Source organism: Gavialis gangeticus, unplaced genomic scaffold (assembly GCF_001723915.1).
Source record: "Gavialis gangeticus isolate Ggan-Ray unplaced genomic scaffold, GavGan_comp1, whole genome shotgun sequence".
In the NCBI taxonomy this organism is placed as follows: Eukaryota; Metazoa; Chordata; order Crocodylia; family Gavialidae; genus Gavialis; species Gavialis gangeticus.
This window is the reverse complement of record NW_017729008.1, coordinates 13313411-13333517: the sequence shown is the minus strand read 5'-3', so window position 1 is coordinate 13333517 and position 20107 is coordinate 13313411. Positions and strand designations below refer to the sequence as shown.

Below are 20107 nucleotides of genomic sequence, written 5' to 3'. Positions count from 1 at the left end.
GGTACATGCAGCAAAGCTTGCCCAGAAAGTGCAGGTATGGTCCACCCCTACCCCCCCTCATCCAGCCCATGGCTGCACCTGCAGTGCTCTGCATGGGGCTGAGCCCTGCTTACACCTGTTCAGGGCAGCCTACACCATGCTCCCACCTGCACCCAACCCTGGCCCCAGCCTTGGCCCTGGCCAGCATGCATAGCTTCCCAGTAGGCCTGTTACTGGTGTGGTTGCAGCTGCCTGGGTACTACTTAGCTCCCTCTGCCTCCAGCAGCTCCTTTTCCTCCTGCCTCTGTTATGCTGCTCTGTGTAGCAGGTAGTGCAGGGAAGCAACGGTGGCTATGGGGATGTGTGCTGGGCACCACATGGCCAGCTAGGCAGGAGTGGAAGCTACATCTGGGTGGCTCCTGCCCCAGTGTACAACGCTTCAGCTCCAGGCCACCTTACAACCACTCAGCCACCTGCAGGTCGCTGCTCATTACACCAGGCGGCCGAGTGGGTGGAAGGTGGCCAGGAGCTGAAGCCCTGTGCACTGGGGCAGGAGCCTCCTGGCTGTAGCTTCCCCTCTGCCTGGGTGGGCATTTGGTGCCTGGTGTGCATCCCCATGGCCGCTGCCACTTCCCCAAGCTACCTGCTGCCTGGAGCTGTGTAGCAGGGGCAAGAGGAGGTGGAGGTGGAGGTGTTAGAAGCAGGAAGAACTGAGCAGTACCTGGGTGGCTGCAGTCCCGTCAGGAAACTGTGCTCTGTCTGGTGGGTGCAGGTGGGAGTGTGGCATGGGCTTCTTTGAGTGGGAGCAGGCAGGATTAAGCCACATGCAGAGCAACAGGGGGCAGCCACAGGCTGGATACAATCAGTTGCTGGGCCAGATCTGGCCTGTGGGCAGTATTTTGCCCAACCCTGACTTAAAGAATCCATGGCCAACTTGGATAACTATTTATATCAGGCAAATAGTGCTAGACATATGCCAGCCTCTTAGATGTCAACAATAAAGGCATCGTTTCAGCTGTGGTTAGTGTGCTGTCTATTTTGTGCAGACTCAACTGTTCTCATCAGCTTGCTACGAATACCAGACATGAAGCAGACAATCTTGTCCACTTTACTCGTAACTCCAGCTATATTGAAAAGTCCAGTATAAACAGTAGGGATTAAAGAGGTATATTAAAAAGTGCTTCTAACTAGTTGAATTTTCTTTAAAATCTATCAAAAGAGCAAGATAAAATGTAAATCATGATATTGGCAAATGTAATATTTGTAAATACATCTTAGACATTTAATGGAAAAGAGGAAGTGTTATTATAATTATTATATATTAATAATACTATTAGTGTCATTATTATAATTGCATTGTTATAATATAGTAATACAATGCAGTATTAGTATACAACAACATTTTATTATTAACATAATAATGTTACTGATGATAATGGCAATGATGATAGTAATAGTAACAATAATAACACTAATAATAATGATAATAATAATGTTTGTCCATAGTACAGTGTTTCACACTAGTGGAACACTGCCACATTGTTGGTAGATAAGTATCATTATCCCCATTTTTCAGATTGGGAAGCTGAGGCCCAGAGCAGTTAAGTAACACAAAAAATTAGGGTTGAGGATGTAAGCTAGATCTTCCAGCTCCTAGCATTGTGCCCTGTTTACTGGACAAGGATGCTCCATGGCTATATCAGTACAGGTAACCCCCAAGCTATACTGTTAGCCAGTGGGGGACAACCTTTTTGGCTGGCATACCACAAATTAGCTCTGTACCCTCCCCAAGTGCCCAATCTGTACCCTCCCCAAGTACTCCAGTCCCCTTCCCCTGCCCAGTCTGCTCCTCTACTTTCTGCTCCCAGCCTTGTGCCCCCTGCTTGAGTTGCTGCTCTGTCTTCTGTTTCCTTCCTGTACTCCCTGCCCAATTTGATGCTTCGCTTTGTGATCCTTGCCCTATCTCCCCATGCTCCCTCCCTGATCTGCTGTGTGCTGCTACATAAGCTGTCTGTGCCACTTGTGGCACATGTGCCACAGGTTGGTACCCCTGCTGTAATGTAAAGTGATGCTCTTTACTTGATTTATTTTTATAACTATCAATGGCTGTAATGGCAGATATATCCACATTCTAAAGAGAGAATATGTTCATAAATTTGTATTCAGCAAGCTCTATATTCATTAATTTTCTGACTGTTTTTCATATTTGACCTTCTGTGAGTACAGAGATAGTTACCTGTAAGTCTGAAGTCGTGCAGAAGGTAGGGCAGAGTGGCACCTTAGCCACTAGCTAGTTCAGAAAGGCATGTTATAGGTTGTTGCCTATAAAATGTCATACCTGCCTAAACTAGTTAGTCTCTGCCATATTTGAACTTGAAAGGTAGAATTTTTTTAAAGGAGAGATCTGTTTGGGCAAAAATGAAAGTGAGGAGAAGCATAAAAGGAGAGAAATAAGATAAAAGCATGAGTCTTGAAATAAACCTCAAACAATTATATGAACATAGACAAAGCAGGTCAATAGTATATGCAAAACAAGTTAAAAAACAAACAGAAGCTATAAAGGAATCTGTAAAATAAATGACTGCAATAGCATTTTATCTTTAAATGCATATTAGTTCCCACTTACACAATCATATCTGTCCTTCCTCCATAAAATGCCCACTTCTCGGAACTGCATCAGCATCCCCTTTAAATTGCCAAGAGCCAAAGCCGCAAGGACTGACTGTTAGAAAACAAATCACATATAGAATTTTCAAGACAAGAAAAAAACAATGCTGAATGTTATAATGCAAAGACAAATGTTAATAGAAGCATAGCATGCATCAGAAGAGGAGTCCCACCCATTCGAGAGGCCTACCACCACAGCCTATTGGTTTGGGCATTCCCCTTCAAGGTATGAGATATCGGTTCAAACCATCCAGATTTGGATGTCTAATCCTCAGAGAAGGGCAGTGTGTAGAACACACCCCTCTTCTTGCCATTTCCTACTGGATAGCTTAGACAGCTTCCTTCCTAGCCCTCGGCTTTTGTGGATCCTCTCTGCATACCGCGTACAGGGAGTGCTGCAGGACTGGGGATTCCATTCAGCAGCCAGGCACTTCACAGTTAGGCACTGCAGTGCTCAGGCTTGTAGCACCTAAGGTACAGTTGTGGATCAAGCTCTAGGTCAGTGACAGTCATACTTTCCTATGATCCGATGATCCTACATTCCTTGCAGGTGCATCTTTTGTGGAGAAAACCTGTGGAATTTAACAGGATAGGGCTCTATATGAGCTTAGCCCAAGCCTGCTACTGCTGAAACCGGTACCAACATTCCCATTGACTCTAACCATAGCTGCACTGGGTCTTTAATAAATACTGAAAAATTCTATGCCAAATAAAGGAGTACCTTCTGCAGTGGCTCCAGGAGAAATCCAATGGCCAGGATCACAATCATGACAATGATGGCTGACAGAAAACCAGCAATCTGAACAAAAAAATGTTCCCACTGTAAATTCCTATCCTAGAGCATTTTGTGCTGCCAGAAGCCTTGAACACGCATTCATTTCTAGCACTGAGAAATTTCTACTGCTAGAAATCCTGTTGGACAAGGAGCATACAGCATTGAGCCTACATCTGCCCCTCTCCTCTGTTCTCCCTGCCTTCCCCAGACTGGGGTGAGCCTGGACTGGGAGAGGCATGGGAAGCAGGGGTTGCTCCATTCTCTTGGCCCCTCCACCCATTCCCTGGACCAGTGGACCCTGTTCTAGGGAGCAGGTGGGGAGCAAAGTGTGACTGTTCCACTTTTCTCCCAAACTGGACTGGAGAGTTTCTCATGCAGCAGAGATCTTCCAGGTATCAGCCTGGAAGATCTTTTTCCTTGTGGGGGCATATTTCCCCTAGGTGAAATCGAATTAATACTTGTATGCTCATAGTTTCTATTGATAGAGCAACAGTTCTCCTGGTAGAAACACACCACCTGAATATGACCTGGGCAGGCAGCTTTAATACACCAAATTCTGTCAAGATCTTGGATTTTTGATACCTGTGTTTTTCCTCCTGTACTCTCCTGCACACCTGTTCTTGACAGTGAGGTGCTTGCAGCAAATCCTTTGAATGATCCACCAACAATGTTACTCAGTCCAAAGGCAATTAATTCCTAGCAAAATAATACAGATTTTTTTAAATAGTTCATTAAGATTGTTCACAAGGCAAAACATTTCTAATGTTACTTTCACTTCCAGTTTATTAAATTAAACTGTTTTAAAATTTTCTTACTTACCTGGTTACCATCTATTAGGTAATCATGCTTGATGGAGTATACTTTAGCCACTGAAAAGGCTATAGCAAATCCAACAATTGCAATGGAAAAACCATCACCCACAGAGCTTTGGAAAACATTTATATCAGGTGCAACAGGAGCTTGAAATCTGTAAAAGAAACAGAAGCTGAGAGCTGTCCCTTGAGGGGGTACTTAAGATGGCATTACAGTAATGCACTGGGGGATAGTCCACCTCTTGTGCTGTCTTGTACATACACTTCTATGTTGAGAAATGATCAAAATATAATCCTGGATCTGAACACTACTGAACTTTATGGAAGTTTGGCTCATGATTGCGACTTCATAACCTGGGCCTTTTCTGTAATCATCTCAGTTTGCAGTTCACCTGGGCAAATCCTGACAGGTGTCAGATTTTTTGCTATTTTTGGTAAGGAGCATATTATTTATGCTCTGAGTAAAAAGCTTACTTACTGCTAAGTGCCTTGCACAGGTCTTCTTAGCTGGTGTGGATTGGGTTGGATTCAGAAGCTATAGATAGTTCAGTAAATATTTACTATGGAATATCAGTCTTGGAGATTACCCACCAGGGACCTTAATTATACTTGCTGCTCCATGGCCTTTAGGCAGGAACTTTTGCAAGTCACATTCAATAACAGGAAAATAATGTGTTCCCACCCTCCAAGCTGAAGTGACAGATTTCCCAACATGCTGGGATATAAGGGTACCTGTAGACATGTGGGATGTCTGCTCTGATGTGCTGTAATTACAGCATGTCAGAACAGACTCAATTAATTAAGTCTACTGGAGCATGCTAATTAGCACACTTCAGCAGCCTCAGCGTCTTGTGTATTCAGCATCCCCATGCTTCAAAATGGTGTAGGGGATTGGCACTTTAAAGCTTGTTGAATGAGCATTAGTTAAAGCACCCCTGCTGTCATTTTGAAGCACTGGATGCTGAATACATGTGGTGCTGTGGGCACTTTAATTGGAGTAGCTCCCAAGAGCCACTCTAATTAAAGCACCCCACCCCTGGAGCATATGTAAAGATGCCCTAAGATATCAACAATTTATAAGTCATTAAAAATCCATCTTTGAGGTCAGTTGTTGAGGGGAAAGACTGAGAAAGAGAGAGAGAGAAATACTGTGGAAGGAGTCTAAAGAAGTTGGATGATCCTCTAGTTCTAGGAAACAAGAAGCTCTAGGAGAAGTAGGTGTGCATATAGACTAGTGTTTTTTAAGATCTGTTTTCCTTCTTAAATGCTTTTGTTTTAAGAAAATTCTGTTTTGCTTTAAAACAGCTGTTTGGCTCCTGGATATCATTGCCATAGTTACTATATGGAAAAGACCACTAATCTACAGATCATGTTCCTTCTGGTCCCATCCCTTTGGCATTTTTGGCTGTTGAGCAACTCAGCATCCCAGCTTCAACCGGAAGAGTGGCATGCCTCCTCCCCAGCAGGCATGGGAGACCTAGGTCTCCCACTTCCTGGGTGTGTGCTTTAACCACCAAGCTCTTGGGCAAAAGGTGGATGCTACCGTCATGTGTTATCTGAATTCAATGCTGCTGATAAAGGTACGGTTTGCTTACAACATACCTACTGAATCAGGTTCTTTGAAATGTAGGTGCCTCTGAAACCAACCTGGATTCAGCCCAAACTGCTTATCACCAAGCAGATGCTTTATAATAGTTTTTATCTGTTGAAGTTATTCCTCTGAAAGCTGGGATGTTGGTTGAAATCAAAATATTTACTTAACTTCTCAGAGAAAGGAATTTATATAAATGTATTTTATTTAATCAGGAAGTGGAGATAAATGAATTTGGCATTAAAGAGCCTATCTGGGAAGGACTTTCATTGCATTGGGATAACTAAAAATTACACTTACCCTTGTTCTAATTTTCCAACAACATCTACTTTAAATTTGTCTTTGAAATTGCAGGCATAGGATACACCTGCTGCTATGACTGTCTGTAAGATAATAAGATAACTGATATTAGGAACTTGCAAATAAGAAAGCAAAGAAGCACCCCTGATCAAAACTCCTTTCCCATTTCTATAAGAAACATGGCTTCTCTAAGATGTTTTCTAATGACCTCACTGGTGGCAAAATTAGGCTCCCCAAACTGGGTGCTCTAGGCCGTGTGTAGACGAAACGAGGGGCATGTGCACACAACACTTTAAAGCAGGCTAAATGCTTTTGCACCACTTTAATGGTGTCAGTGTTTACATGCCTTGGTGGTGTATTGCACGTTAATCCCAGCTGCTGTAGGAAATTCAGCGGCGTAATGTGCCTTAAATGTCTTGGGGTGCAGCAAACAAAAACTCCTTTGAGGAGTTTTAGTTTGCTGCCCCTACAGCTGTGGAGCAAAGCACCAGGCTCCGTGTAGCTCCATGGCTCTGCAGGAAGCCCTGCATGCAGCCTGGCAGCAGCCCAGGAAAGCCGGCTTCGCCCAAGAAAAGTAGGGACCCTGATCTTCCCTGCTCCCTCTGGGGCCTGCCTGCCTGCCTGCCTGAGCTGCACGGGGGCCCAATGCTTTCCTCCACAGTTGCGGTGTCCCCCAGGACCGCCCGAGCCAGGTGCCTGTGGCCGGGAAGCACCAGCCCCCCTGCAGCCCACAGACCACTCTGCCTGCTGGCAGCTCGCCCTCCCCTCCCTGCCAGAGAGGCAGATAAGTAACAGGATGTGTGCATGACACGGGGGTTTAATTGGCCCTAAATTGAAGCTGTGTTTTTTAAAACCCACCACTTCAATTTAGGGCCCCCGTTTCATCTACACATGCCCCTAGATGTTATAGTTAAGTCTTGTGCCCAGCACCCGCCCTGCCCCAACATTCCTTTGAATATTTCCATTAGTGAAGGATTGTCCCCCCCACTCCCCAAATCTGAGTATAATAATCTGAGTATCATATTATTAGATACATATAAAGGGCTTAGTTCATCTGTGTGTGTGTCTGTCTGGAATGCTCTTGGGGGGTGAGGCTCCCAGTGGGGTGTAGCTCCAGCCAGTGCTGCACATGGGGCAAATTGCCCACGAAGAATGATGGTGGGGATGAAGCACCACCATGATGGAGGGGATGGAGCGGGAGGCCGGGGGGTTGTGCAGAGCCGGAGGCAGAGTGGGGTGGGGGGAGAATGATGGTGGGATCGGAGGGGACAAGCAGGGGGGTGAGGCTACCACTGCTGGCCTTGCCCCCATCCCCATCCCTGCTCCTTGAAGGTGGTGGCAGCATGGGGTGGTAGTGGTGCAGTGCTGGCCTCACTGCCCCCATCCCCTCCATCCCTATCATCATGGTGGCACTCTGTCCCCACCAGCTGTCATTCTTGATAGGCAATTCGCTAGTTATCCTATAATAACCTATTGGATAACAACCCCTATGTAAAAAATACAACAGTGTTCCTCCATCCTTTCAGGTTGATGACCACTTATTCAAAGTAAAAAAAAAAACTATTTGCACTCTCCTTACATTTTCTATAAAAGTGAGATTTCACATTAAATTATCAACAATGATAAGCCTATCTCTCCTATTTGATAGAAATACTGGAACTTGATCATAAAAGGAAGAAGTGCAGGAAATGGGGCAATGAGATAAGGGGAGAGGGCACCTGTCAGTACAGGTAAGGGTGCAGTTACTAAAACTAGTAATGCAGTTGCTGCATTTGACTTTGCATTGAAGGTCCAGACCACTCAAAGTTATTCTGGAAATTGTGTTTTCATTGCTCTAAAATTGTCATAACATTCTCTGCATTCACTCAGGGGCTTGGAATAGATGATCCTTGAGGTGCCTGTGTTTCTGTGATTATATGATTTGCCATATTTCTTGATGTATTTTGTGAAAATCCTGGGGGTTGGAGAAGCACTGGTATGCAGTGTGACTCTTATGGAATTCTGGCCTGTTTTATTATGAGCAAAATATCTGATATCACAGCTAAATCACATATAAAGTGCTTTATGAATAATAATATAATCTATAACCATGTATTAAATTAGAAAACAATGAAACTGAAAGCATATAATGATAGCTCCATGCACCTGCATGAAACTTATTTAATATTTTTGTCAGAGTGGAAAGGCAAAATTTGTCACTCTGTCATGTAGAAGTAATAGTTAAAACTATGCCTCAGTGTCACTATCATTACACTGCACTTACAAATAAAAGGTAAAAAAATCCTTACCACAATGAGTTCAATTGGAATGGGTGCTGGTAGCCTGGCTTTGAATCGTTCATTCATCTCTTTCACCACAAACACGATGACTAGGATAATGAGTGATGTGACGAGGTCTGCAATGTTTGTTTTCTCAATCTGCTCAAATATGCTCTTTAGAGTCTACAAAATCAAGAAGAAATATAGAGCTTTTGAAATATGCTGTATTAGCTTGGCTCAGTAGACATTAGTCTTTCAAAAAGGAAAACATATATCTGTTTTTCATTAATTATTTCTTTAGTTAGGGCCAGGGGCGGATTAAGACATTTTGGGGCCTGGGCAAGAAGAAGGGAACCCCTGGGGGGGAGGGTTTCAGGAGGGTTTACATATTTAAATTTCAGATACTTCTAAATCCATTGTCAGGCATCCTACAGATCCAAGCCAGAGGCTTGGGGTTCAGATGCCCCCAAGTTTCACTTGTCCTCAGCCAATAACCACAGGAGCAAACTTGGGAGGAGTGCCTCATTTCCATAACATTGGTGTTTAGCTTAGATCCTCCCACTGGAAGCTGGCCAGTGGGAAGATGACTATGAGGATCTCATAGGGAGTCTTGGCCACATTTGGACCAGACTGCACCCTCCACTATATGGTGCCATTTTAAATGCTTCTTGGCTCTGGTACTAAGCTAGTGCAGTTGATCCTTCACTCGATCTTAGCCCATAAGAAAGAGGAAATGCTTTTTTTATTAAAAAGAAATATTGATCCAGATCCCCCCTCCAGCATAAAAAGTCCCTCCAATCATGGTTTCAGAGGTGTGTGACTGGATTCTCACTCACACAGTTACAGTGAGCAATGTGAAGTAAGTGTGGGGAGGGCTTATTTGAATGTTGTATTTGTATAGTCTTGGTATATGCAAAATGGGTGTTCAGATAAGTCTTTTGGTTTGTTTTGTATTGCTCACTGTGCCTTTTCAATGAGTGAATGAGAAATGGGTCAAAACAGAAGAACAGTCATATCTAGCAATGTTCTTCCCATAAGCATGGGAGGGTGCCTTGGGCCTGGTCCAACTAGCTCATTTGTTTATCTGCATATGGGTAGAGCTCAGCTCTTCTGAAATGCACTTGAGAGCTCTGGTGAGTGTACTTCTGTATGTATTGCAGATAGATAGCAGAGAGCATGCATTTTTCAGTGGCTCTCAAACCTGACTTCTTGATTCTGTCTGAGAACAAGATGGTGCATCTTGCTTGCTGCCCAGCAGTCAATAGGACTTGGTCTATCTGCTGGAAACTTGACTGAGAACCCATTAAGTTATTCACATATAATCCAACAGAAAACTACCTGATGCTAACAGTTTTTTGCTATTACGAACCTGAGTTAGAGTCCTAATGATAATGTCAAAGTGAAAGCCTCTAACCCCAATCCCAGGAAGATAGACCTTAAGCGGGAAAAACTGAACACACACAACATATTCACAAATTCTGTTTTCCTTCCTTTCTTTGTACCTTTCTCCTTTTCTTTATTTCTACTTTCTAATTACCCAATGTGATTTCAGGGAGCTATGCCGAAATCAAACAGATTTGCACTACATGTTCCAGTCCAATAAGGAAAGGTAGATATAATTAAGTGCTCAAACAAAGTTGAGTGAGCTATTAAAGAAATGCAAATATACTGTAGGAAAGGTTATATAATTAGTTCACTTGGGAACTCAGTAATAGATCTAACTATCACAAGATTTTGTTAATAACACATCTTTTCCATTTTTTTTCTTTTTGTACGTTCTTTTGGCATGCTTATTTTCTTATATTATGATCTGTTGGTATAACTTTGTTACATTCAGGGCATGTCTACACATTGCCCTACGTCACTGTAGCAATGTGCTACATCACTGTATGGCATTCTATGCTGACGTAGTGATCATGTAAGTCTACACATGACTGGCAGCTACTTTACCATAGCGATGCACTCCCCCATTTTAGTGTGCCACTACAGCAAAGTAGCAGCAAAATCTAACTGTGCCACATGCACAGCACAGTATGGGCAGTTACTGCGCCATACTTTAGTATCCGAAAAGGAAGTAATAAAGCATGGTGCCATAGCAATGTTACCATACGGCAACATGTAGACACACCTGCAGTGTAATGCACTTTTGTTGTTTCAATGGTGTTAGCAATCATTAAGTACTCACGTAGATCAATGCAAGTGGTCCACCAAATCCAGGGACTTTTAGCTGCAGCATAAATTTCAGCTGAGACACCACAATATGAATAGCTGCAGCGGTCGTGAAACCACTGATTAATGACTGAGATAAATATATCACTATGAATCCAACCTGCAGTATTCCCAGAACCAGCTGAAACACAAAAGAGCTCATCATTTGATGATGTCATCAGAACAGTGCAGTATTGCAAGCCCCAAGCATTCAAAAGTCATGAATTAAGTCCTCACAAATCATGAGTATAGCTTAGAATTAATGAGATTTTAAAAAGTAATAGATTTGGGAGCCAAGACCTCTAGAAACTTTTTTAATGAAAACTGAGATTGTTACTTAATCACAGGCATCCAGGATGTGGGGCTTTAAGAAAAACATCCAACATTGTCAAGTCTTACTATAAAATTGTAAGAGTTAGCATAATGGTACAACAACCATTGCTACAGGAGGTCTTAAATCTGGGCATTTTACTTTAACGCCAAAGCAAATGTCCTTGTTCTTAGGATTTTCAGTATACCCCTATTTCTTATGCATTATGAACACTTCATAATGGAAAAACAAATATTAGAAATCATCACCCAGTGAAACATTTTACAGTATTCTTTTCTAGGTAAGTAACAAAGCATGCTTTTTTTCTCTCCAATTAAATGGTCCCTTCTAAAGTACTATAATATGGATCTTAATTTTTTTATACTTTAGCATCACAGCTCCATTCTGCTCTAAAACATATGGCTGTGTATAGCCCAAATGTCAGAAGCTTTCAAATAGCTGACCCAGATGGTTCCTGGTTAAAGGGTTAGATTGTTACATGGGAAATTATATGTCATTATGATTATTAGTAGGAAGAAATGAAGGAAAAATAGAGAGTCTGGATAGAGACCAACCTGGAAAATTCCAGCAAGGACTGTAATGGATGCAGCCACTGTCACTTTCTGTTCATCTATTGATGACACGTTTGTTAAAGTGCTGTTGCCAAGTTCATCAGGGACTAACCTGGTAACTAAATCTCCCACCATCAGGCTCAGAACAGGGAAGGGACCTAACAAACACCAAGCGATATGTTAATGTTGGAAGGGTGACATATCACTTTTCATCCATCACAATTTTATTTCATATTTGAAAAATGTTACAAAACTTTCTTAAACAGCACTTTGTGCGCTGTACATATAGTCACATTTTCCAATATTTCTTTAAACATCAGGTTACTACAGCTAAACAGGGAAAGAGATCACTGCAAAGCAATATGCCATCTGATTTAACTTACCAACTGAGATGTGTCTTGATGTGCCAAAGAAAAAATAGATTATGACTGGAAAAAAAGCGGTATAGAGTCCATAGCTTGGGGGAACATTTGCTAGCAAAGCAAATGCTAGACCTGTAATTAAAGGATAAAAAGGGAAAATTATGCACATATTATAGCCTTAGTCCACAGGTGTTTGTATCCTGGATTTAAATGGTAATTTAGGAGAAACCAAAGAGAAGCATGTAATAGAGATTACCTTGCAGGACAGCCACCAGCCCTGTGCTGACCCCAGAGACAATGTCACTCAGCATCCATTCCTTAAAGCGATAGGCTGGCAACCAGGAAGCTATTGGAAGCAAGCTTAGAGCAATTCTTTTGCACTTTTGTGAGGAACAACTGAAAAGATATGAGAAGCCACAGTTCATTCATATCCAGCATGTAAATCTAAGCCTGTCTATAGCTAAACCCAACCTTGGTATGAGAAGCTGAATGACAAGAATACAGATTCCAGCCCATCCGTGGAGCCCAGGAAGATGGACACAAGCTGCCTACACTATTTCCCTGCTTCAACAGGAAGATGTTTAAGGAAAATGGTGTTTTCAAATAATTTTGAAATAGTAGATGTTGGGTTTGAATAATGAGTTTTCATTTGTTTCACTGGAATGACACAGAGGTGTTCATGCAGTTCTGAAATCATCTTTTGCCTCTTTCTTCCATTAATGTTCAAGCCAATAATTGTGTATTACTTCCTTTCTCACATATCCATTCTCTGGGGTCTGTAGATGACACTGGGGCACCTTTTCCACACTTCAAGGAAACAAACACTATTCTCATCACAGGTATGGGACACAATCATTTCTCATGGTAATCTAACAACATGAGTTAGAACAGGGGTAGTAAGATTTAAAAGGATTTGAGTTCAGTTGAATGGATGGCGCTGCACCACTGGGGAAATTAACTGAATGGAGTTAAACTAAGAAAGAATTTGGTCTTCAGTGCTGTGAGTTAACATCTGTTTTCTTCAGAAGGGAGATGTGGACTTTGTAAAAAGCAACAGCAGAAACTAAATGAAAGTCTTTTTAGAACAATAGCTGGAATGAAACTGTAAAAATGGGGGTCACACTATCAGAGAATTGCAGCTCAAGCTATCTATTTCTAACAGCAATATTTACAACACAAAAAAATACTTCTTACCGAAAATATAACCTCAGATGGTCCAAAAAGGTTTTGTGGTATCTGTGTACTTTTTCATATTCTTCACCAAATAAATTCTCTGAGTACACCGGTCTGGCCACAACATACTGATTGCCTACAGGTTCAACCATTTTTCCTGAAATGCTGGGTTGAGGTGTGTCTTTTTGTCCTTAGTCACCTAAATACCTGAAAACAAATAGCAGAACTAGCCTCTTAAATATCTCAGGGGTAATGTAAGGGGATGTGCACAGATGAGTGACTTCTCAACTGAGCATTACTATCTTTGAAGATCAAAAGAAAGAAGATTAAAAAATACAAATTCTTTCCTGTCCTCACATTGCTGGGGCAAGAAAACAACTTTGTATAGAGAGACAGCCAGAAGGTTAAGGTTGATTTCAGGCTTACTTATCTATGAGCCAGTTGTCTATGAATGAAGGCTGTCTTAATCAAGGGGAATTAGTTTTCTGGTAAAACAATTTCCTGTTGTGACACTGAAAATGAAGAACACTATGCACTGCAAGGAAGGCTGAGAGCTTAATAAATCTCACCTAGCTACCTAAGAAGGGATGAGGATCTATGCCAAAAGCCCAGAGCTGAGACCTCTTGGACTCTGGAAAATTTTGGAGCCAGACCCAAACTTCTGGATCTGTATATTTCAATAAGGGGATCTATATAATAATGAAAACAACCAAAATAGCAGTTATTTTAAGTAGATTTTTTTGTTATGACTTCTTGAATGCTTCTTCCCCATGCACCTGCAGTAATGCTCGTCACGGTCTGGTCTTCAGTGTTATTTTCTATCCCATCCTTTATACATCCTTACATGTATTTGTTTGTACTCAGCAGAAATGTCACTCAGCTGTCTAAAATGATACTCAGGTCTTTTCCCTCAGTGGCTATCGTGAATTTATAATCCAGCACTGTGACCAAGTAAGTTATGTCTTCCTTCTCATTGCACATTACCACCATATGGATTTTTTTCAGAAGTCAGTTTGATTCTGTCTCTGTGCTGCCCTAGGTTGGTTTAGTTCATCTGAAATTCCTCACTGTTTTCCTTGTCTTGGTTATCCCAAATACTTCTGTGCCATCTAGAAAATGTTACCACGTCACTAGTTAATAAAATATATTTATTATTATATTGTGTGTATTATATTTCTAGGAGAGCAGGTGTCCTAGAATGGAGTCTTGCTGTACTCAACTATTACTCTTTTGCCTGTGTGAAAATAGACAGTTACTCTTAGTTTCCTGGCCTAAGAACAGAGGTTCCCAAACTGTGTTTAGTGGGGCACTGCTGGTGTGAAGAGATCTGGCAGGTCACATGGTGCAAGTTCATTCCCCTTGTTTCCCACTGCTACACTGAATTTAGGTACAGTAAGTACATTTCTGATGAAATGCCTGCATGCAATTGCTGTGGCTGTCACAGGGATGTTGTATCATGAATGAGCACATGCTAGCTCATCATCACATCGTCTCTGCATTCAGATGTGGTTTCCCTTGTGGTTCCCCTTGTGTAACAGTTTGAAAAGACCTAAGATGTTCCTCAATTACACGCCAAGACACTGAGCATCCTATCAGCCAGGGCCTGACCCAAGGCCTGTTGAAGGCAATTGAAGTCTTTTAATTGATTCCACTCTGTCTGGATTAGGGATTTATTCTACTGCCCATCACTGTAGTATGTGAGTGCTTAGATCAGGGCCTCAGACCTGAGGCCAGCACTGTTTAGTAGGAGATGTGGTTGATTATATTCTTTCTTCACTGATCCTCAGTTTGCATAGCCTAGACCCATTTCTAGATTAGAATTTGGCCCACCAAATATTTTTGTTACCTAATATGTTAGAATCTGTATATGCTTTTTTTAACTTAATGTTGTAAGATGGGATATTGTTGGAGATCTGCTTCAGTAGGTTTATGTATTGCAATGTGGCACATGATGTGTTGTATTGACTCTTTGAAAGATAAAAATAAAATATTGCCTATGACTAGACATTATACATTTTCTTACATATTTTCCCTTTTAGATTTTACTATAGATTTCTTTAATTCCTTTTGCACCATCTGTCCTTATTGTTCCCCTTTTATTGTTTTTCCTGAGTAGTAAACTAATTTACCAAGCTCAGGATACATAAAATAAGTTTCTTTAGGACTCTTTTATCATCCTATATTTTATTTAAAATTATCACATAAGAGTTAAGTTTCTTTGTAATAAATAACCCAACACTAACCCTGATTCTGGTTGGATTTAGACTAGTGTCCTTTAGGTTTTCACGTACTATCCTTTTATCTTAATATTTCTGCAACGTGAAGATTTATTGTTCTTCAAGGTAAATGTCACTGAATACCAGTGAGTTCCACATCACTATGTCTCCATTCTTTTCAAGTTGTTCTTCTGTATGTTGCATTCAGTACTGTCACCTCACACAGCATTGTTTCTTTATTGCTTTATTTGGCTTTGTGCTTATCTATAGCCTAAGCAGATAACGTTCCATGATTACTTGCATTTCCATTGGGACTAGAAAACGGTTGCTCAAAAATAATTAACTTTCCTATTTACTGATATTTTTAAATACTTTATAGAAACTGAAATGCAGTGGCAGATGCCACATGAATGATCCAAAGAATTCTCTCCTCTTTATATCCACAAATAAGATTCAGCACCAAGAAGTGACAAGTTTCCTACCCTACCTTGTCTAAGAGTCTCTTCCACTCAGTCCTTGGACTCCCTTCTGAGATTGAAAATTAATGCTAATTCTGTTGGTGGCTTTGGTCAATACAGTCCACTGGGAACTAGACTGAGAACATAGGCCTACATTACATAAGTCACTACAGCTATCAAATGGTATCAGCTTTCACTTTATTGACCAAAGCTGTTTTGAACTTGCAATCTAGTGATAAAATTGGGTGCATCTACACAAGACACTTTGAGTGCAGTAGACTAATTCTACCATACTTTAGCATAGCAGGCAAAACCCATGCTATTACACTAATGCGCAGTAGATTTAATCTACACCGCTTTAGCATCACAAAAAGACCATTCAGTTGCACTGATGTGCAGTAGCGGCAATTACAGTGCAGTAAGTTAGTACCTGTCTTTAGAGGTACTAACTGTGTTCCCACTGTGTTCCTTTTCTGTTCTTTATTGGATCATATCCCAAAGATATTACTATAGTGTCTGTACACCTACCAGTGCTACAGTAAGCAACATGACTAAAATCTGTTGGATGTAAAAGTAGCAGTAAAGGAAATTTAGACTAGATATTAGGAGGAACTTTTGGATTTTGAGGGGTATCAAGTATTGGAACAGGTTACCTAGAAAAATTGTGGGCTCTCCACCCCTGGAAAATGTCAAGCACAGGTTAGACAGACACATGGCTGAGATGGCTTAGCCAGGAATGATCCCATCTTGAACAAGGGCTTGGATTAGATGGCCTCATGAGGTGCCTTTCAGCCCTACTATCCTATGATCCTACATACCTATTTTGCATGGATATTGTTATTGGAAATCGTTAGATACAAAGTTGTTAAACATTTTTTTCTCTTTTAATTTTATCTCTCCTACTTATTAATTGAAAAGAAATTTGGTAACTTCTTAACTGAGTCTTCTTACCTAAGTAATAGTAAGTACGTTAGCAAATTATGCTTCACTTTTCATACATAAACATATATTAGAAAAAATCCTGATATAGAAACAAATAGCTTCTATAAGGAAGGCTTTTTGCTTTTTCAAGGAATAATATTCAACTTAAACATTTTGTTTATGGCATTACTTTAAATAGCATTTCAGAACTGGTTGGTCTGAATCCTACCTGATATCTTCGGTGAAGTCCTTTAGAAGAAAGCAGCCAAGAATTTCACAGCAGAAAGCAATCCTAAAGTTTTTCAGAGGTGATGCAAGTCGCTACTGCTGTTCTTCATTCCAGTACTTCCCTATATACTTGTGGAAAAAGTGATCATATATGTGGAGTTTTAATAACTAACCACTATTAACTTTTACAGGAATAGGAAGATTTCACTGTGGCCTTGACCATTGAGCCTATCCTCAATAAGGATGATAAGCTGGTTTCTTTAAGTTCTCTGTGGGATTGCTTAACTGTTTGATGAGCTGTTTTAATTGGTTTGCAGAGGTCACTACAAAAATGCAGATGAATAAAAAGCCAGAGAATATTGTTGCAATCTTTGTGCTCCTGCCAAATCTCCTAAAAAGAGAAAGCCAGGGTAAGATTTAGATGAGGGAATCTCAAAGGAATAGGTAAATGTTATAGGAAATGGAGGCGTTGCAAGCACACTCCTTATTTCCAAGCCAACACCCCAGCTAGGTGATAAAGGGACACTGGTGTTGGAAATCCCAGCTTTTGGACAAGCAGCAACTATTGTCAAAAGAATCATTTGCCACCTACCTGCATTCTTGGATGGCAAACACCTTTAAAAAACATAGGAGCCATAAATCCTGATTTCGAAAGTGCCTCCTAAGAGCCCAGTCATTTCTGAACCTTGTGAAAATTATACCTAAAAGTGTTAACTGTGCTCATGACCACTTGTTCTCATCAAAGATCCTGTGATTCTTAATAAAGGCCAAAGGAGTTTTTCCTGATGATACACCCAAATTTTGTCATTGATAACTACTGCAGGGCTGAAGTTGTTGTTTCAGATTATTGTTGTCATATTTTCCAGTTTCAAAATGCCACAAAAATAAAAATTACAATTTGCACTATCAACAATTCAACATTAACATGGGGTGCATCTACATGTGCAATTAGTACAGAGTTTGCACCAGAGTTTATTTCTCCTGGAGCAGTGTTTATTGTGTGCACCTCGGACTGCAGCTTGTTGAGCTGGGAGGGAGCAGCCCTGGCCTGGCAGAAGGTCTGAGGTGGTCAGACCCATGCTCTGGGTGGCAGTGTTGGGTGGCAGAGGGACTGGCTGTGGTATGAGGATGCTCCAGTGTGGGGCTACCTGGCAGCCAGCCCTGCACTGTAGCACCCTTGTGCCCCACTCAGCCCCAGTCACTGTCTACATGTGCTTTTCAGTGCACGTAATGACTCTGCCATAGGATAGTTTTTGTCCCGGACAGTGCTATCTTACGGCAGAATTAATTAATCTACTGCGCCCTAATACAGGTGCATGTGTAAACATTGACACTTTACTGTGGAGCTAATTATTAGTCAGTGAAGTGCACATGTAGAAGCACCATGGTGATTTACCATACATGGAAAAAACAGGTCCCCTGGGTGCCTGTAGATGTGCCGGGAGGCTGCTCCAACACGCTTTAATTACAGCACTCTAATTAGTGTGCTCCAGCCAGCCTCTGCATCTTGTGAATCAGGGTTCCCATACTTCAGAATGGTAGAGGGGGCACTTGAGCTAAAGTTCATTCAATGAGCTTTAGTTCAAGATCCCCCACTGCCATTTGGAGGCATGGGGACGCTCATACACAAGATGCTGTGGGAGCTTTAATTGGTGTGGCTCTCAGAGTCGTTTGAATTAAAGTGCCCACCCACCACCCCTGGAGCACATGTAAAAACACTCCCTGTGCCTTTCAAATGTACACTTATGGCTTTCAGTCCTGCCCAAAGGCCAGCACTGTATGGCCCTCAGTGTTCTTACCTTTCTTTGGAGCGTTCAGTACAGAAACTGCATCCTGAATTAAACAGATCATTAATCCACTGGGTAGAAAACTAGGTTTTCTGTTTTAACTTAATTTAATTTGCCTTATTTTAGTTTAATATTTTTATTCCAGTTTCATTGTCATATGTTGCACTGTAAAAGGATCTGACAGGTTGTTGGGCTTTTTTAGAGCTGGATTCAGGTACCCATAAACACACAGGGATATTTTAGCTCCACTGAACACTGTGGGAAATTTGTCAATGACTTTAGAAGGGAGCTGGGGAGCGGTGGGGTGGGGAGGGTGGTGGAGGTTTGCAGGATTTCACCCACGCATTAATCTTTTGGTATATGAGTAGCTCCACTCAAGTAAAGGGAATTGCAAAAGGAATAAGATGACGCGCAGTGTGAGTAAAAGAATCAGCCTTGGTCCAGGATTATTCATGAACAGTGTCAAGGACAGAGTTCTCTTGTTGATGTGAGAGGGATCAAGTACAGAAGAATCCTAGAGAAGACAGGTTTCTGAGCACCGTTGTTAATGGTGTCTTATGTTACATAATTTCGTATGTGCAAACACAAATGATTTTATACCTACCTTAAAAAGGGCAGATGGTATGACATATCTCTTCCTGGGCTGGTCTACACATGTAATGAGCATGTAGCAATAAACTCCTGTGCAGTTCACGCAAGAATTTATTGCTCCTGGGTGCTATATTTACACGTGCGCCTGGGACTGCAGCACATTGAGCCAGTGCAGAGCAGTCCTGGCTGGCAGGGAGTCCCGGGGGTCAGCCTGCCAGCCCAGGGCTGCTCTGACTCAGCTCACCTTGCTGCAGAGGGGCTGGCGGGGCATGAGGGTGTTTCAGTGTGGGGCTAGCTGGCAAGCAGCCACTGCACAGTAGCACCCTCATGCACCAGCCAGTCCCATCACCATCTACATATGCGTTTCACCGGACATAACTATTTCACTGTAGGATAGTATTTGTGTTGGGCAGTACTGTCCTATAGTGGAGTTAATTAGTTTACGGTGGCCTAATAGCACTGCAGTAAACTAATAGATGGTGCAGATGGTATAGATGGTGACCCTTTACTGCAGACTTAATTAGTCAACTCCTCAGTAAAGCATCTCATTTAAATGTGCCCCTGTTACTCTGTTTCTGATGGGTACTGACTTTTATGATCACAAGACCTCAGAATATTTTGTGCTGTGAAGGCTGAAGAATTGTCAGTTTGAGTCTCTTGCTGTGTGTTGACTACCCTCAGCTTCCACTGATTTCCATGATAGTTTAGAATGATTTACACTTCTGCAAAATTGTTTGGATAACTGGGCCCTAATAACATTCAGAATATGGACTTAGTCTGGAGGTGGGGAAGTAGAGGGGGACTTTAAAATCATGGAGGAAATAAAAACTTCAACTCTATAGCAGTCAGAAAGAGAACATTTTCTTCCTTGTCTTGTGGAATATCTTGGAGTGGAAACA

General features: G+C 41.6%; 1 protein-coding gene across 1 annotated transcript in view; it reads right to left on the bottom strand.

Moving 5' to 3' along the window:
* Positions 1-16963, bottom strand: part of SLC26A3 (solute carrier family 26 member 3) — a 27228-nt gene extending 10265 nt beyond the window's left edge. The window contains exons 1-12 of the mRNA XM_019509401.1: positions 16832-16963; positions 13029-13214; positions 12091-12230; positions 11856-11966; positions 11476-11630; positions 10568-10732; positions 8413-8565; positions 6125-6207; positions 4241-4388; positions 4004-4117; positions 3368-3445; positions 2606-2701 (exon numbers count right to left, since the gene is read on the bottom strand). Of these exons, the coding sequence (XP_019364946.1) occupies positions 2606-2701; positions 3368-3445; positions 4004-4117; positions 4241-4388; positions 6125-6207; positions 8413-8565; positions 10568-10732; positions 11476-11630; positions 11856-11966; positions 12091-12230; positions 13029-13159 (1374 nt within the window). The 5' untranslated portion in view covers positions 13160-13214; positions 16832-16963. The remainder of the gene's footprint in view (positions 1-2605; positions 2702-3367; positions 3446-4003; positions 4118-4240; positions 4389-6124; positions 6208-8412; positions 8566-10567; positions 10733-11475; positions 11631-11855; positions 11967-12090; positions 12231-13028; positions 13215-16831) is intronic.
* Positions 16964-20107: the final 3144 nt, after the last annotated feature.